This window comes from Protomyctophum parallelum (assembly GCF_964188405.1).
Source record: "Protomyctophum parallelum genome assembly, chromosome: 6".
Lineage (NCBI taxonomy): Eukaryota > Metazoa > Chordata > Actinopteri > Myctophiformes > Myctophidae > Protomyctophum > Protomyctophum parallelum.
This window is the reverse complement of record NC_139701.1, coordinates 6,496,231-6,514,695: the sequence shown is the minus strand read 5'-3', so window position 1 is coordinate 6,514,695 and position 18,465 is coordinate 6,496,231. Positions and strand designations below refer to the sequence as shown.

At 39.7% G+C, this 18,465-nt stretch overlaps 1 protein-coding gene across 1 annotated transcript; it reads right to left on the bottom strand.

The window, feature by feature from the left end:
* Positions 1-589: 589 nt before the first annotated feature.
* On the bottom strand, positions 590-16,428 carry LOC310860881 (uncharacterized protein; the record flags this gene model as incomplete). The annotated part of the gene is made up of 18 exons (XM_083768070.1): positions 16,133-16,428; positions 15,641-15,806; positions 12,549-12,701; positions 12,171-12,331; positions 11,503-11,679; positions 10,552-10,693; positions 9,778-9,965; positions 9,383-9,524; positions 8,643-8,809; positions 7,000-7,275; positions 6,518-6,683; positions 6,225-6,377; positions 5,920-6,080; positions 4,902-5,078; positions 2,677-2,818; positions 2,079-2,266; positions 1,473-1,614; positions 590-765 (listed from the first exon to the last, which is right to left on the bottom strand). The coding sequence occupies exons 1-18, from the start codon at positions 16,325-16,327 to the stop codon at positions 590-592; spliced, it is 3,072 nt and encodes a 1,023-aa protein (XP_083624196.1). The 5' UTR covers positions 16,328-16,428.
* Between the last annotated feature and the right edge of the window lie 2,037 nt (positions 16,429-18,465).

Sequence of the window (18,465 nt, the reverse complement as noted above, 5' to 3'; positions counted from 1 at the left end):
AAACCCTAAATACAAAGTGAATACACCATTGCACATAAAAACAACTCCAGGGTGTCTAATGAAGTACTGTCACCTCATAGACACATGAAAATCTGGAAAAATACAAAAATTGTGGCACTTAAAAGGTTAAAAAGCTATAGAACTTGGCAAACACCACCACAACAACGGCAACAACATTTAAAGCATGACCACTACATTATACAGTATAATGACAAACAACTTATGATTTATTCACAATAACTAAAAGTTAATGCACTGGGACTTTAAGGAAGCTCCAGACCTGAAGCAGATTTAAAAAATGCCTTCTAAAACCTAACCTAAGGTTTCTTCAAGTCCTTAAAAATAAATGCCTCAAATTTCTTCATGACATTCCCATCAGAACTGTACTGTCCTGTCCTGTAACATAAATGCCTTTTTAAATCACTGTTTCTCAGTGTCTGATCTTCATGGAGACCACCAGGAGTCCAAATGGACAAATTGGGGACCCGTCAGTGTGGAGGCCCCTTAGTGGAGGTCCTTGAAATGAGGTCAGAGAATCACTGCTTTACATGATTCAGCTGGCATTAGTAGAGTTTGTGCGGCGTGAGATTCAACGAGCTGTGGCATAAATCTTGAAGGGGTATGGCGTGCGTGTGGCTCCAACGATTCCCTCTGTACTGAGCTTAAGTCCGTCCAGAGTTGAGAAGCAGAACCTCTGTAGTAAACTTACAAAAAACAGGAAGAGCTCCATTCTTGCCAGTCCCTCTCCAAGACATGCACGCTTACCTGAGAGAGAACAGAAACAGAATTAAGACATAAAGGAAGTCGAATCATTTCTGTCAATGTCCCTTTTCAATACATTATAATCTGCATTTGCCTAATTTCCCCATCAATGACAGGATCTCTAAAGCCAAATTCCAATACCCAAAATCTTGGCCACTCGCTCACTTCAGCATGGTGGTGCTACGGTGAAATTGGTGAATACTGGACAACTCACCCTGGTGCTTGCCCGTTTTTCCTCCCGGAATTTTCACAAGTGAGGGGGATAACTTTGTAATATGCTATTGGCTGTTTGTATTCTTTTTGGAAAAATATAAAAAGATACTCCTGTGGAAAGGCTATATTATTTTACTCATATTGACCCTATAAACAATTTAGCATTCTGGGAGGAAAACGGAAACGGGGTGAGTTGTCTTGTTACCAAATTGGTGACCTGCTGAAATATGTGACAATCGTGTAGACATCACATAACGTCAGTGTCTGAATGTAAATAGTTGCAGTTTGTTCAACCTAGCTGTATTTAAAGACCTCCATTTAAGTTGTGAAGTCCACAAGATGGTCACATATTTCACCATAATTTGCCATGCTGGAGTGACCCGAGTGTGAGTGAGCGAGTGGCTGAGATTTGGGGTATTGGAATTTGGCCTAAGAGTTTGGCCCAACAATTGGGATCTTGATCAGGGGATTGACTTTCAATTTGATGTCCCTCTTACCTGCAGAGAAGGGCAAGAATGCATCCCTTCTCACAAACTTGCCATCAGCATTTAGGAAGTGTCCTGGGTTGAAGATGTTTGGTGTCTCCCATTCATTCTTGTCAAATAGCACAGAAGTCAGGTTGGGCATCAAGTTGGTTCCCTACAACCGGAAAATAATATGTCAGTTATTGTACTGGCTCTAATGTTTGAATTATTTCTGGCTTGTAGTTAAAGCAACATAAGTGCAGTACTGCAGTTATATGTGACCATATGTTGATTATGTGATTTTAACACAACCAAAATGCATTTGGCTATAATTCAAATATCATGCTTACCAAAGTGTTTATGAAATACTAAAGCAACAGGGAAACCGTTAAGGTTGATGACTGGCCCTAGCTTGAACTGTGAGTCAAGTCAACGCTGTTATTGACACAGATCTCAATTAAGTCACATGGCCAGAAGGATAGAGGCAGTATTGTGCTAACTCAGTATGTGGATTAGCTGTATATGTCTATTATTCTTCCATCTTCCTATACTGTTTTGTAGAGGATTATGTGTACTTCGGAATCTTAACCAACCACCACAACAATGGCAAATATGGATGGACACTTACATATTGCATACCTTTGGTATGAAATAACCGCCCAGTGTTGTGTCTTTGGCGGCCATCCTGAGTCCATTGAGAGGTACAATATTTCCCATCCTCTGGATCTCATGGATGACGGCATCAGTGTAGGGCATGTTGGGCCTGTCGGCCATGTTGGGTTGGCGGGACTGTCCAATCACTCTGTCTATCTCTGCCTGGACCTTCTCTGTGTGATGAAATAGAAGGTTTTTGTTTTAGAAAATAAACAATATTAGCAAAGACATACCTGTACAGATTCTAATGGGTGATTAAATATATATTTATTACAATGTATTATTTAACCTTTATCTATTTTGTACCCAAGATTGTATATATATATACATTAACAACACATTATGGGCTTTTGTGGATGTAGCCCAATCCCTGAAATCCTTTATCGCTGCTTCTGGTCAGACTATAGATTAAATATAGGCCATTCCTTTGGGTTGGTTAATGTCCGTCCTAAATTCCCATTGACAATGAATGGACAATTTTACATCATAGTGTCTGAGCAAATAGTCATGTTACGCCATGATGGTGTATCCATCCACTCTTACTTCTTAGTCATCTGTGTATGGTGTTCTCGGCAACACTCACCTTGGATATCAGGGTGGTTAATGAGATATATTGTTGCCCACTGCAGTGTGGTGGAGGTGGTTTCTGTACCAGCGAGGAACAGATCCAGAGAGCACATGACCAGGTTGACTTCATGGAATCCCTGCTCAGGGCTTCCCTTATTCTGAAGGGAGAGATACATTGATGAGGAGATGAGAGACTTCATTATTCTGAAGGGAGAGATACATTGATGAGGAGATGAGAGACTTAATTATTCTGAAGGGAGAGATACATTGATGAGGAGATGAGAGACTTCATTATTCTGAAGGGAGAGATACATTGATGAGGAGATAAGAGACTTAATTATTCTGAAGGCAGAGATACATTGATGAGGAGATGAGAGACTTCATTATTCTGAAGGGAGAGATACATTGATGAGGAGATGAGAGACTTCATTATTCTGAAGGGAGAGATACATTGATGAGGAGATGAGAGACTTAATTATTCTGAAGGGAGAGATACATTGATGAGGAGATGAGAGACTTCATTATTCTGAAGGGAGAGATACATTGATGAGGAGATAAGAGACTTAATTATTCTGAAGGGAGAGATACATTGATGAGGAGATGAGAGACTTAATTATTCTGAAGGGAGAGATACATTGATGAGGAGATAAGAGACTTAATTATTCTGAAGGGAGAGATACATTGATGAGGAGATAAGAGACTTAATTATTCTGAAGGGAGAGATACATTGATGAGGAGATAAGAGACTTAATTATTCTGAAGGGAGAGATACATTGATGAGGAGATGAGAGACTTCATTATTCTGAAGGGAGAGATACATTGATGAGGAGATGAGAGACTTAATTATTCTGAAGGGAGAGATACATTGATGAGGAGATGAGAGACTTAATTATTCTGAAGGGAGAGATACATTGATGAGGAAATGAGAGACTTAATTATTCTGAAGGGAGAGATACATTGATGAGGAGATGAGAGACTTAATTATTCTGAAGGGAGAGATACATTGATGAGGAGATGAGAGACTTAATTATTCTGAAGGGAGAGATACATTGATGAGGAGATGAGAGACTTAATTATTCTGAAGGGAGAGATACATTGATGAGGAGATAAGAGACTTAATTATTCTGAAGGCAGAGATACATTGATGAGGAAATGAGAGACTTAATTATTCTGAAGGGAGAGATACATTGATGAGGAGATGAGAGACTTAATTATTCTGAAGGGAGAGATACATTGATGAGGAGATGAGAGACTTAATTATTCTGAAGGGAGAGATACATTGATGAGGAGATGAGAGACTTCATTATTCTGAAGGGAGAGATACATTGATGAGGAGATGAGAGACTTAATTATTCTGAAGGCAGAGATACATTGATGAGGAGATGAGAGACTTAATTATTCTGAAGGCAGAGATACATTGATGAGGAGATGAGAGACTTCATTATTCTGAAGGGAGAGATACATTGATGAGGAGATGAGAGACTTAATTATTCTGAAGGGAGAGATACATTGATGAGGAGATGAGAGACTTAATTATTCTGAAGGGAGAGATACATTGATGAGGAGATAAGAGACTTCATTATTCTGAAGGGAGAGATACATTGATGAGGAGATGAGAGACTTAATTATTCTGAAGGCAGAGATACATTGATGAGGAGATGAGAGACTTAATTATTCTGAAGGGAGAGATACATTGATGAGGAGATGAGAGACTTAATTATTCTGAAGGGAGAGATACATTGATGAGGAGATGAGAGACTTCATTATTCTGAAGGGAGAGATACATTGATGAGGAAATGACTAAAGAGATGGAAATAGAGAGGCCAGACTGTAGACACATTTGAGGTATTTTTTTACTTTACTGGATTACTTCCAATAAAATAGCCGATCTACGCAAGCTCACAACTTGTAGATCCACCTTATTGGACCTTATTTTTTTACATTTGAAAACATTATGCCGGGATGGGACCTGCATAATCCATACCATTACTTTTGGTATTTAAAGTACATTTTGTTGTCAAAAGGGAGGTGTACAAATACTTTTGTACTTTTTCTCAAGTACATTTTGATTACCAGACTTTTACTTGTATTACAGTGTAGTACAGTACTACAGAGTGTTTCTACATTTCAGTATTGATATACTTCATCCAAAAAAATATGAGTAGGCTATACTTATTCCACCACTGACTGTAGATGAGGTGAGAAAAGAGGACTTGACCATATCTGAGAAAGTGCTCGTACTTTATCCAGCTCCATGAGGAAGGTGTCCATGTAGTCCCGTGGGTTGCTGGGGTCCAAGTCCAACTTGTGTCTCTCTAGCTCTTCAGCGATAAAGGCCTCCAAGGCTTTATAGTTGGTGAAGATGTTATTGTGAGGGCCTGGCAGGTGCTTCATCAGTCCAGGAAATGCCTCGTAGAACTGTTTGAAGAAAATATCCGAATAATAATTTAGTGAGGTCAGTTCTGTTCCTAAAGACGAACAAAGAAAACAGGCCTCTTCCCCAGCTAGCACTACATTTCTTTGCACCTGCATTTGTTCCCTACTTGGATACTATGTATTATTTAGATATATGTGACCAGATTTGAGAGCCTGCTATTGCGCAACCTCCAGCTTTTCACCAGAGAAAAACTTTATGTCCCCCCCAAAATGAGTCAATAGCACAGGCAGACTCTTCACACATAGCCTACTAGAGCTGCATGTCTGAAATAAGTGTCACTGACACTGTCAGAGCTGAAATCGACATGTAAATATGAAATCAATGCTTAAACATGTAGCTAGGTGTAATGTTAGAGACCACAGAAGTGAACCTTTCAAGCCTGTTTTCTCAACTCGCTGTTTTCTGCAAGACATTACTCTATAGCCATATCTCTTAGTGGGTCAAACTGAACAACCAATATGTCAATTTGAAGCTACAGTATAATTCCCTGCTTTCATATGATATGAAAAAATTAAAATTAAAAAAAAAAATCCAATGGTAGTCCCTCAGTCAAATTTGGACACATGTTTAGGTATGTGTTTGCTTCAAAGTTATTTAGATAGATGTTATGTTTATTATCTACCGGTTTTCTTATTATTGTTGGCTTGGCTTGCTGTCCGGTGTAAAGTAGGCCTACATTGAATTCCCTTGCCTTGTTGCAACTTGACCACTTCTGTTGTAGTGGACTACTGGACTAGGGCTCACTCTTCTTACTCTGGCCACTCTCAGCAGACATACAGTATATATATTGTGAATGGATGCAACCCTGCATGTTAGACCTACATGAGCCCATATGGTGCCCTGCAGATAGACCGTCTCGGACAGATTCTTCAGCATGGTCTGGAAGTTGTTGTCGCCGTAGTCAAACCTCTTCCCAAACACCAGCTGGCAGATGATGTTGGACGCAGCATTGTTGAAGAGGGGCACCGGGTCAAATGGTTCACCTGATCATAAAGACATCAAGAGTGAACATTATTTTATATAAACACCTTAAATAGCACACATTTTCAAGCGATTTAGGAGCGATTTGTTTGCCACTCATACACACATTTTCCTTTGCACTCTTTAGTCTTTTCTATTGTACCAACCTTTCTCCCTCTCCATCTCTTCTTGCAGATAGAGACTCTCCTCATAGATGCTCTCCTCTAAAGAGCTCTTTCCTAATCCAAATCTGCGTAGGGCAGAAAGGGCAAAGCGACGCTGTCTCTTCCATACATGTCCGTTACTGAAGAACAGACCCACTGAAATGGAAAAGGAAATCGCAATACATCGTTCATCATCTCTTTGCATTGTCTGTCTGTGTACAGTATATTTGCCTTTTGCGAGTCTTATAGTGGAATCGGAGGCATCGTAAAGCAGCAAATCAGTTTCATTGATTGACCTGAGTTCCCAGAATACAGTCTGGTCTGGATTGGGCTGTATGGCCGATCCACAAAGTTTTCTGCCTGGGTCACCAGGGCTTCCTTCACCATCTTGTACCCAGTTACAAACACTGTTTTGTCTCTTCCCAGACGCAGACAGAACACATTCCCGTAAAGGTCGCTTAGCTACGGAGGCAGGACAAGAAAATAAGTGCCTGTTGTTGTCCAACATGTGACTCTAATAAAATACACAATCATGCAATGTCAATGGAATATATATATATATATATATATATATATATATATATATACATGCATGCATACATACATACAGTGTATGAAATAGTGTTCGTAGTTGCTGATTAGTTTAGTCTAGTTTTGTGTTTTTTCTAACGGGTATCCTCTGTGTTTTCAAATTGCTGAGGAGTATTGCGGTTATTTCAGAAACATAGGGTGGCATGTCTTTTAACATGAAAATCCACACGGGCATGCGATTGCTTACCTTGGTGAGGTAAATGTGAGGCTGTTTGAGGTCAATGCTGAACACGTTTCCTACGAGAGGAAGCGCCAGGGGTCCCGGGGGGAAGTTGTGTGGATTCCTGTTCTTGAGGAAATCGGCTAGCAGGAGAATGACAAAACTCAATAGCAGCATTGCCCTGAGATCCAGCGCCAGAAACACACCATAGAGCCACCGCATGGTGACGGAAATGCAAGAATAAGCGAGCATGAGCAAGAAAGGAACTGATGGGTTGCAGTGTTTTGCAGCAGCTCGCTTCCTCTGCCACCCAGTTAGTTAGAGATGGGCTGGTCCTGTTCCTCTGCCACCCAGTTAGTTAGAGGGGGGCTGGTCCGGTATATGGCCCTGTGCTGCTGACTCACACCTTGTATATGCAGCTTTGCATGTAGAAAGTGGAGAGAGGAGGGGGTGTATACATCCCTCTGATGACCTGTCATTGACCTCTGACGAGTGAACAAAAAATATATAATATATAACTAAGATTGGTCACATCGTTATACGTCACACAGCCTGTGACATGCATTTAAATGTTTGCTCCACCTCTTTCACCCCACCTTACCCCGATGATGCATTAGAACATTGGAACAATGCAACAGACTGAGGATATAGCCCACTGAGCATTTTTTCAGACTATTTGACGTCAAATGGGTTAGAAATGGTCTAAAATGTAAGGTATTTTTAGCGTCGTTTCAACGTCTATATAGGCGGTCTATATATAGACGTTTAAAAAATAATCAACGTCTTAGACCACTAAAAACGTCTAATAGCCGACTATTGCTCAGTGGGAAGTTCAGGATGATCATGGGGGTTGCTAGTAAAGAGTGTCTATTTACTTATGTATGTAGGCCTAGAGAGAGAGAGTGAGATAGTGAGACAGACAGACCTAGAAAAAGGTTGCTAGTAAAGAGTCTCTATTTACTTATGTATGTAGGCCTAGAGAGAGAGAGATAGTATATACGTAAATGTGTTTAGATATGGAGTAAATCAAATGTAACTAGAAAAAGTGCCCCTCGGGGCACAGGTCTCAACCAGGATAATAGCGTTTGTGATGTTTGGACAAAATGTGTAGGAGTAATGTATGAAAAATCTGATCCGTGTTGAACACATGACTACAGAGATAGTGTATACCGCTTTGCGTGATGTATGTTATGTCACCTGTCCCTTTCACCTCGTCGAGTCTCCCCTGCAGTGTGGCTTCTTACCTCACACTTTGAAAATCCCTGCTGTATATATCATACGTTTCACTCAGGGACCACATGTAATTCCTTCACGGACCACCAGTTGTCCATGACCATGGACAACCAGTTGAAAACCCCAGCGCAGCCTCTAGGGCCAGCTACAGTAGCAATCAAATACGGAATACCAAACACTTTTGTGTAGGTACTGGCCAAAGGTGTTGGCTTTCAGTATTTCTGTGTTTTCAGCAGGGAATTTGCCTTCACTTCATTCTGTTCATCTGCTTTTCTGCACTACAGAAATGGTGTTATATGTAGATGTTATACAGGTAAATGATACACAGACCATGTGATATCCCATGTAAGCATATTAATGTGTTTATTACATAATATGTTTTTGATACAGTTTGTGGAATTGGAATTAGATGGAAAAGATGAATGGCTTCAGCGAGCCTTGGCATGAATATGGAATGGGAGTGGTATATGTGTCACCCCAACGAGTCCTTCTGTACTCAGCTCTACTCCATCCAGGGTGGAGAAACTGAACTTCTGGACTAAACTGACGAAAAACAGGAACAACTCCATTTTTGCGAGGCTTTCTCCCAGACATACACGTTTCCCTGAAAACACACGTAACATATTCATAACCTTAAACCAACCATAAACAAGACACAAGCATACACAAATCACTTACAGCAGTGGTTCCCAAACGGTTGCGTGCACCCCTTGTGGTGCGCGGGAGCCTTCTAGGGGGTGCGCGACATGAAAAGGCTAATGGTGGTGATATGTTTTTATTTTATGTCACTATATAGCTTATGCAATTTATATTTCCATGTGGGGGGTGCGTCAACTAGGTCCAGAGGACACAGGGGTGCATGGCCAAAAAGGTTTGGGAACCGCTGACTTACAGTAGAGTCCACACAGGAAAAATGTCAAGGCCAAACACATTCTAGATCCATACAGTAAGTGTGGTTTAATGGAGTAGTTATTTTCTACACACCCCATTGTATTTTGTCTCAGCAGCTTAACCATGTCATACTACAATTACAAAGATTAACATTTCACATTCAGCAATCTGACAAATACATTGCCCACAATTTGCATGAATTGCCAGTTCCAGCCTATATATATATATATATATATATATATATATATATATATACAGTCTTACCAGAGAATTTGCAAAGTTTTACCTGCAGAAAAAGGCATGAACGCTTCTCTCCTCATGAACTTGCCATCGGCATCTAAGAAGTGTCCAGGATTGAAAGTGTCTGGAGTTTCCCATTCGTTCTTGTCAAACAGTACGGAAGTCAGGCTGGGCATCAATGAGGTTCCCTACGCAACACACGGGAAGAAACAACCTACTGTATGCCTACTGACTCCCATATATTGTGAATAATGACTTGTAGTTACACATCTTCATACATATAATAGATGTGATAGAACATAGTGAGATGTTAATAAAGAAACTTAAAAAGGTCCACATAGGTGGACCTTTGGCAGTGATATAAAGTGACCCAAGTACATGTACTACATACTTCGACATTGGTATTGCTACTTTTAAGTAAAATGAGCTACCACTGCTGACCTTTGGTATGAAATAACCGCCCAGTGTTGTGTCTCTGGTGGCCATCCTGAGTCCATTGAGAGGTACAATATTTCCCATCCTCTGGATCTCATGGATGACGGCATCAGTGTAGGGCATGTTGGGTCTGTCGGCCATGTTGGGTTGGCGGGACTGTCCAATCACTCTGTCTATCTCTGCCTGGACCTTCTCTGGGTGATGAAATGGAAGGTTTTTAAGCATTCAATAATCAAATAAGGTAATACACACCATCTCTACAATGTTATTTTTGTGTGTAAATGAATGCAAGTCTGTCTCCTGAAACATACACCAATCATAGCTCATAATAGGCTGTTACGTAACGTGCTTATCTCTCTCAGGAAATCTCTTTGTTGCACCAGCATTGTTCCTGTGAACCTGAGCTGAGTGTCACTGTAGCGGCTGTAGCCTACTAGTTTTTTTTTCTTCCCCACAATACTGTATTTTGTGTCCAGGGATTACAGTTATCCAGTCCCGCACTGTGCTGAACTACTATATTTGTCTCTGTTTAGCTGTCGCTCAGCGACACCCTATGGGTTTACCTTAAAAAAACGTTTTGTCCCGACCTGACACTTTGGTGTGTTTTTGTAAATAATTCTCAGTTGGGAGCTGTTAGACTGGTAAGTGTCTTGCAGGAACACTTCGACATGTACAGTAGATGTGTAGGAATAAATGTTTTATACTGTATATCAACCAGTTTCCTGACTGAACAAAATTTGACTATGATCTTAGTGTAGGTGTTTGCATTTCACCAGACACCTTGAATATGTGGCCACTTGATGAGATAAACCAGTGCCCACTGCAAAGTGGTGGAGGTGGTCTCAGTTCCAGCCAGGAACAGGTCTAATGCACATAGAGCCAGGTTGCTCTCCTCAAAGCCCAGGTCCGCCTCTCCTTTGTGCTATTGAAACACAGGGAAAAGTATGTGTACTAGCAGTAGTGGAATGTAACATTTAAGTACTGTTCTTAAGTACAATTTTGAGGTATTGTACTTTTAATTTATTTTGCCAATTTCCAATACTCACTAATACACTACATCTCGGCTCCAAATATTGTACTTTTACGGCCCAACATTTATTTGACAACTTTAGTTACTACTTACTACTAGTTACTTTGCAGATTTTTATTATTACAAAATATATTAACCGTAGATATATTTCGTCCATTTGAAAATAGAAGATGTACAAGCTCGTAATTGTGAGCTTTATAGGTCTGCTATTTTCAAAAGTTTTGTATACATTTGGAAACTTGACATATGGGACATTCTACATAATACTTTTGGTACATTTAAGTACATTTTGATGCCAATACTTTTGTACTTTTACTCAAGTAAATGTTGAAATCCAAACTTACTTGTAACAGAGTATTTCTATATTGCAGTATTTTATACTTGAGATATGAGTATTTTTTCCCCCACCACTGTGTACATGGTAAATAAAATGGTAAATGGTGCATTTATATAGCGCCTTTATCCAAGGCGCTTTACAGAGATTGTGCATTACATTCACCCATTCATACACCGATGGCAGCGGAAACCATGCAAGGCACCAACTAGCACATCAGGAGCAATTAGCGGTTCAGTGTCTTGCTCAAGGACACTTCGACAGTAACTCTGGGGGAGCCCGGGTTCAAACTGGCAACCTTACGGTTACCATCCAGGCACTCTACCCCTGAGCCACCGCCGCCCCTACATGCAGCTTGCTCACGCACCTTCTCCATTTCTATGATGAAAACGTCAATGTAGTCTCGGGGATTGCTAGGATCCAATTCAAGCTTGTGTTGCTGCACCTCCTGACGAATGAAGGCCACCAAATCCCCATAGTGGGCAAACATTTTGTTGTGAGGACCTGGCATGTGCTTCATGACTGCGGGCATTGCCTCATACAGCTACAGTGAGAAAACGGTTTTAAGGTGACATTTCATTCATAAGACTTAATCTGAGTATACATGTTCTAGGGCAGGCCCTATATTTGAAGTGCCCACACTGCAACTTTATTTGTTCTTTATTCTATGACGTGACATCATAGACTGTTTACCGCCCACAGTCCAAAGTTTAAATATGTATCAAAAAAGGTCAAAATTCCCATTCCTGGTGTCTGTGTACTTTCTCTATACAGTATGCTACGTGACAAATCATATTACTTACACAGTATGAATCTGAATTTGTGATAGGAGTTATTCATCATTCATATACTCTTAGGCTACCCTGTGCTTACTATTTCAGATCAGCTCCTTCAGATCTTTCTCTACTGTTATGTAGGTCTTCGTTTAGTTATTCTATTGCAAAAAAACCTAAAGAGAGACAGAGGGAGTGGAGTGCCCTATATGCACATTTATGTATACAATGAGATTAATGAGTTGGATGGATATTTCCTCACTTGACCCCAGGCAGAGCCCTCCAGTTGAACGGCTTCGTTTATATTCTTGAGAAGGGTCTGAAAGTCGTGGTCACTATAGTCAAACCGTTTCCCAAACACCATCCGGCAAATGATGTTGGACACAGCGTTGTTCAGTAGGGATGCTGGGTTGAAAGGCTTTCCTGAAGAAAATGTTATTTGCATATCATTATTCGAGGAGTTATTAAGTCATCCTATTTATTCTATTAATCTTGTTGCCTTTTGATAAGATAAGAAAAACCTTTACTTATCCCAAGAGGGAAATGTACATAGCAGGAGTGGAGAACCACACATATAAATAATATAATGAGCTTGTAGTTTCTTTTTAACTGAACTTTCTTTATAACTGCTGCCGCCTACCTTTCTCATTCTCCATCTCTTCCTGGAGGTAGACACACTCCTCGTACATGCTCTCTTCCAATGAACTTTTGCCCATTCCAAACCTCCGCAGGGTGGACAAGGCAAAGCGCCTCTGTGCCTTCCACCGTTGGCCGTTGCTTGCGAAAATACCCTCTATGCCATCACCATGCATGAACAATACAGAGAGACAATACAGTGTTATGTTCATCTTTATACTGGCAGGTAATTAGCAGCACGGAGGATTTTCTTTAATTATCCTCCATGCAGTTTAAAGGTATATTCAGTGATTTCACTAAAAAAACCTTAGGTTTCGTTTTTGGCTGTGGGACCCAGCCTTTCGTCCAATCAGGATAGAGAGTCAAAAACGAAACCTAAGGTTTTTTGACCCCCAGGGGTTAACTGGGGACAGGGAGGAACTCCTTATATGGCCAGCACACTCTATAGTAGGGAGGATTATCACAACAAAACAAAAAAATAAGTGATATTTGAATTAAGTGAAATCACTGAATATACCTTTAAGATCCATATTATTCTCTAACGATGTTGAGTACAGTATGTCTTAAAGGACCACTTCACCACTTTTCAACCTATCTTCATATAATAGGTCCTCACTAATAATCATGATAAAATGGCACAATTTCTTTCTACTGAGTCTGTTGGGTAGATTTTGAAGGTGTGTTTTACCAATGGAAATACATAAATTGGCCTCGCTCTGCGCACATTCGTATTATGAAAGGCATATCGGCCCGTGTTGAACGCACTGGCCCGTGTTGAACGCACACACATTATGGCTTACCGCGTTGCTGAATATTTTAGCATTGTGGGAGTGTCCATATGTTAATTATTTTCGCTTTGCGCAATTTGCTATTAAGCCCCTTGACCTAAAGACACTCAGCGCATAACGATTAGACGTGGGTCTGACCACCTCATAAACGCAAAAAGCACTGTTTGATTTGACACTTGAGCGGCTCTGTGAGGCTGCTAGAGTGTTGCCATGTCTGTTTATTATAAGCGGCTTCTTTTTCTGTAAAGTTGCTTGTAAATATTGGTAGTTGTACTATTTGTGGTTGCTTTTCTTGTTTCTAAAGTGGTTATTTGGGCTTTTCTCCTAATGTTGTTTAAACCAGTGATCCTCACACAGCACATTCCCATGTCAAGGATATTATTTTTTTCCAAGATTACTTTTGAAAATAGCAGATCTATACCAGCTCACAATGTATCACATTCATTCATTAAAACTATGAACTCTGACTGCAGGGGGATATATATAATGATCATTATAACAATGTGCAAGAACATATTTAAAAAGAAGGAAGAACTTGTGGACAATCAATATGTTTTTTTATTTTAATGTGGTGTCATTAAAATTAATCTGGATATGGCAGACTCACTATCTAGAAAATAAAAACATAACCCCTGTTATATGCGCTTATTTTTATAGACCTATTTACTTGTTTCTATGAGACATGGCAACAGCCTCGTTTTGCGTCTTTTCTTTGTTAAAATATTGAGATTAGAAACGGCCATAATTCTTTCATTTCTCAACCTTAAAAATAAATAAAAACATCTCCATAATCCGTGGGAAGTCTGCTTTCATATGCTGTATCACACCCGATTCAAGTCTTTTTCAATAAAATGCTACGAGCGAACTCAGCGAAGACCATATACCATCGGGGCCACAGCATTACGCAGCACGCATTCAACTCATTCCTTCGTCGTGACTTGAATGAAATAAAATATAATAAACGTTATTTTACTGGTGTTTTTCAATAGAAACAAATAAAGAGCGTGTGTAGGCTACTGTGTGCAAGTGCAACAGTGCATATACATGCATGCACTAGGCTATATTTCTTCCGTGTCGGGATGGTGATTGAGCTCTTCAAGTTCACAGCCCGTTTGTCTTTCATAAAAAAACGTTGATATTAGCCTATAAACACTCATGGTTCTCTCATTTCTCAACCGTTTTATTAAATGTAAAAATCTCCATATTCCTTAGGAATCTTGCTTTCATTCGCTGTATGGTACATGGTTCTATATATATAGAGATATATATATATAGATATATATAGATATGCTGCTATCTACTCGCAGTTCCATTCCGATCTGAAAGGTATAGGTGGGTCTGTTCTTTTGAGGCATAAAGGTGATAGCATGCAGTGCAATAGGAATAATTAACCCAAATGTGACAAAGTCATGTCATGTCTTCTATGGTGCCAGCCTGAAGAAATGTAATACCACGATCCCCAAAGTGCGCATTCCGTATGTGACATCAGCTGACTGGTAAATAGAATAGTACGGACATGTTGATTGGGTACGTCTCAAACACGCCTTAAACACACCCATGACTAATTCAAGGCCGTTTTGCGCACTCCGCGGGGTGTCAAAAGCGCTTCTTAACATGCCCAAAATTGCAATATGACATACCACACGCCCCCAGATCATAATACTGTAATTAGATTAGTAATATAGAAGTAAGTAAAATAGAAGTCCTAAATCAACCCCTGTGTCTCATAGGAGGGCTGTGGGAAGTTTAGAAACCGTCTTCCAGTGACATCATCATTAAATTATTTTCATTATCGTGAGAACGATGGCTTCCATTTTCGCATTGCAACTTTTCAGCACTAGAAAGCCTGCCGTTTCTATTAGCTTGTATTCCCCATCGATGACGTCATTGGAAGACGGTTTCTGAACTGCCCACAGCCCTCCTATGAGACACAGACTGAGTAGAAAATTGGGCCATGTTTTCATGATTATTAGTGAGGACCTATTATATGAAGATAGGTTGAAAAGTGGTGAAGTGGTCCTTTAAGTCTACAGACATACTAAACATTGTTTTTGCATTGTGCCTAGCAGCATTTCTAGATGAATTGGGAGACATGCTTTTAGGTTCAAAACACTGTCAGACTGGAACCTCTCATTGTCACTTAATCAATTTCTTATCTAGCTGTTCCCATTTCTGATTGTACTGATCTCTCTCTCTCTATCTCTGATTGTTTTATTTCTTGTATTTAAAATTTTTAATGCATTTCAAGGATATAAGTATGTAGTGGGATTTGAGATGGTGGAAGAGGGAGTCAGAGAGAGATGTTTACCTAGGTCTCCTGAGTAAACTCTGCTTGCAACAGGACTGTATGGCCGATCTGCGAAGGTCTCTGCTTGTGTCACCAGTGCCTCCTTCACCATCTTGTATCCGGACACAACCACCCACTTATCAATGCCGAGACGCACGCTGAACACACTCCCATAGGTCTCGGATAGCTGTGGACATTATACAACATAAGAGCTGATATCATGGATCAAAATCATTGATTTTATTGTGTTAATATGTAGTGGTTGGTGTTCAAATGTAGAATATAGAAAAATATTAGTATATGTAAAAAATTGTATTTAGCCTACTTAATAATTATATAACACAAATTAGGCAATCTTTGTACAACAACTTTAACCATGATAAACAACTCCCCAAGTAGGCCTTCCAGAATTTCAAAATGTTCCAATACACTACAGACTGCACTGTGTGCAAAATGGATTCACAAATAAAATGTAGGCTATAATAAAACCGTGGCTCGTAAACCGTACCCTACCTTGGTAAAAGAAATGTGAGGCTTATCCATGTCGATACTGAACAAGCTCCCTACAAAGGGAAGAGCCAGCAGTGGTCCTGGTGGATAGTTGGCTGGGTTCTTGAACTTGAGGAAATCAAATATCAGGAGAGAAACAAAAATAAACAGCAGGATTCCCTTGAAATCCAGGCCTGTCAAAAAGGCATAAATCCACATTCTGAAGCTGAACCGGATATTGTGAAGCTGAATCGGATCAATTTAGACCATTGTATTCTCCCTCTCTAAGTTTAAAGCATAGAGTGGCGAAATGCTGCGTGTGTTTGTACTGCATGAGATAGGATCAAATGAAAACAAGCTACAGTGCGCTGAAGCTACAGCTCATAGTGACTATAGTGGTCATAAAGCTGTACTGTACCGAAGTAACCTCACCTCACCAGGCTTTCGAGCACTAAGCCACACCTCTTGAAAGACAGATCATGTTTCTTTTAAATATATTTTTCAGTATGAAATCAAACCCCAATGCTCAGTAGGCCTTTTGCATATTTTCATGATCAGTACTGTGCTCAGCACAGACATAGGCCTACTGTTAGGTACGATCATTATATTGATTTGGGTAGCTCCCAACAAACTACTTTGATGACTTGATGAGATAGCGTTTGCCTTTAGTCCACAGAGATTAGAGATGTTAATGAGTGGCCACTCGTGTAAACGGTGTAGGTGGGAAGAGAAAACTGTTTTAACTAATCCAATGGGATTATGTAAGTATATGGCTATCCAAGAAAGAAAAATCACACCCGTATGAAGTGAGTGGTGCAACTCCGTGTGTGTGTACAGTGTGTGTGTGTGTGTGTGTGTGTGTGTGTGTGTGTGTGTGTGTGTGTGTGTGTGTGTGTGGGGGGGAGAGTGAGTTCCAGTTTTGTGATTATGTATTTAGTTGAAAGTACACAGTATTCATGAGATAATGGGGGACTGTCATATGGGTGGAAAATGACAAACATGTCAAGTTCAAAGTCAGATTAAGTACTGTTCATGGTGTTGACCCTAAGGGCACCTATCACCAGGACACTTATCAGAATTCAACATTAATGGAAGCAAAGTATTATTTTCTAAAAAAAAATGTGGTTTAATTAAAGGTAATCTGATCTCATATCAAGTAGAAAAAGAAAATGTGTCAAGTGTGATCACAAAAACATCCTTAGTCTGCTCCAAATCTCCAAGGCAGAACATACAGTATGAGAAAACAGATGGTGTAATAGAAGAAAAGACAGTTTCAAGGTCTCTTAGGAAACCGGTCAGGACAAGAGACTCTTTGCTGTGCAGGACGGCTCTTGGCTGGGTTATAAATGGGACACTCAATTCAACTCATTCATTTCAGAAAAGGATGTATTACTGCTAACCAGATCTCTCGTAGCTGCAGCACGTATGGCTATATAACGGAATGAATTATAGATATAATGTCCCTGAGAGGAACTGCAGTGATTAAATGGACCACCAACAGACCTTTTTCATGGCAGTCATTGACAAAATAGTTTACGTTAAATATATATAGACATTAAAAACCAAAACAATAAATAATTTCATAGCTTGTTATTATCGGCTATTCATTTAGTTTAGTTTAGTTTAAAATACATAATTTTGCTGGTCCTAATGAGATGGGGCATTCCGTCAATCATCTTTAGATCTCAACCTTTTCGATTTGAACAAACTTACAGTATGAGAGTGTTAGAACATGGTAATGATCAACCCTTCAGGACTGTGACTAAGTTTACTCATGTTGGACCACACACCCTAACTAAACTAAATAGTATGGTTCTCTAACTAGCAACCCGTTTATAGAATATATATAAAAAAGAAGGAAATAAGCAATATTAAATACAGAATGAACGCATTAAAATGAACCAGATTAAGTTCCTGTGCTTCCATGTTATAATATTGTTGATAACTAAATAAAGAGAATAATAACTAAATAAAGAGAATACATACACAACCACACACAAAATTTAGGAGCCCAGGGACAGCCTACAGTTCATAATAAACTCAATGTAGTGGACAAATATATAGAAAAACGCAAGCATTAGCGTCATCCAAACCGTGGTCTCTTCATTAATGTTGCTACTGTAAAATACACACTGCAGTTCGCCCAGGTACATTAACACTATGCACTAAAATGTAATTAGAGATTAGATTAGATTAGAAACTAAAGTATAATCTTGATTTATTATGTTTACATACAGATTGGTGGCCATGGAACAAAGCTCAAAGCCATTTGAAAGTAGTGGTGCATGCCAGGAGGGAATTAGGGACGTGTAATATTCAGTTAGATTCAGATTAATATTTTACATGGTGTTATTGGC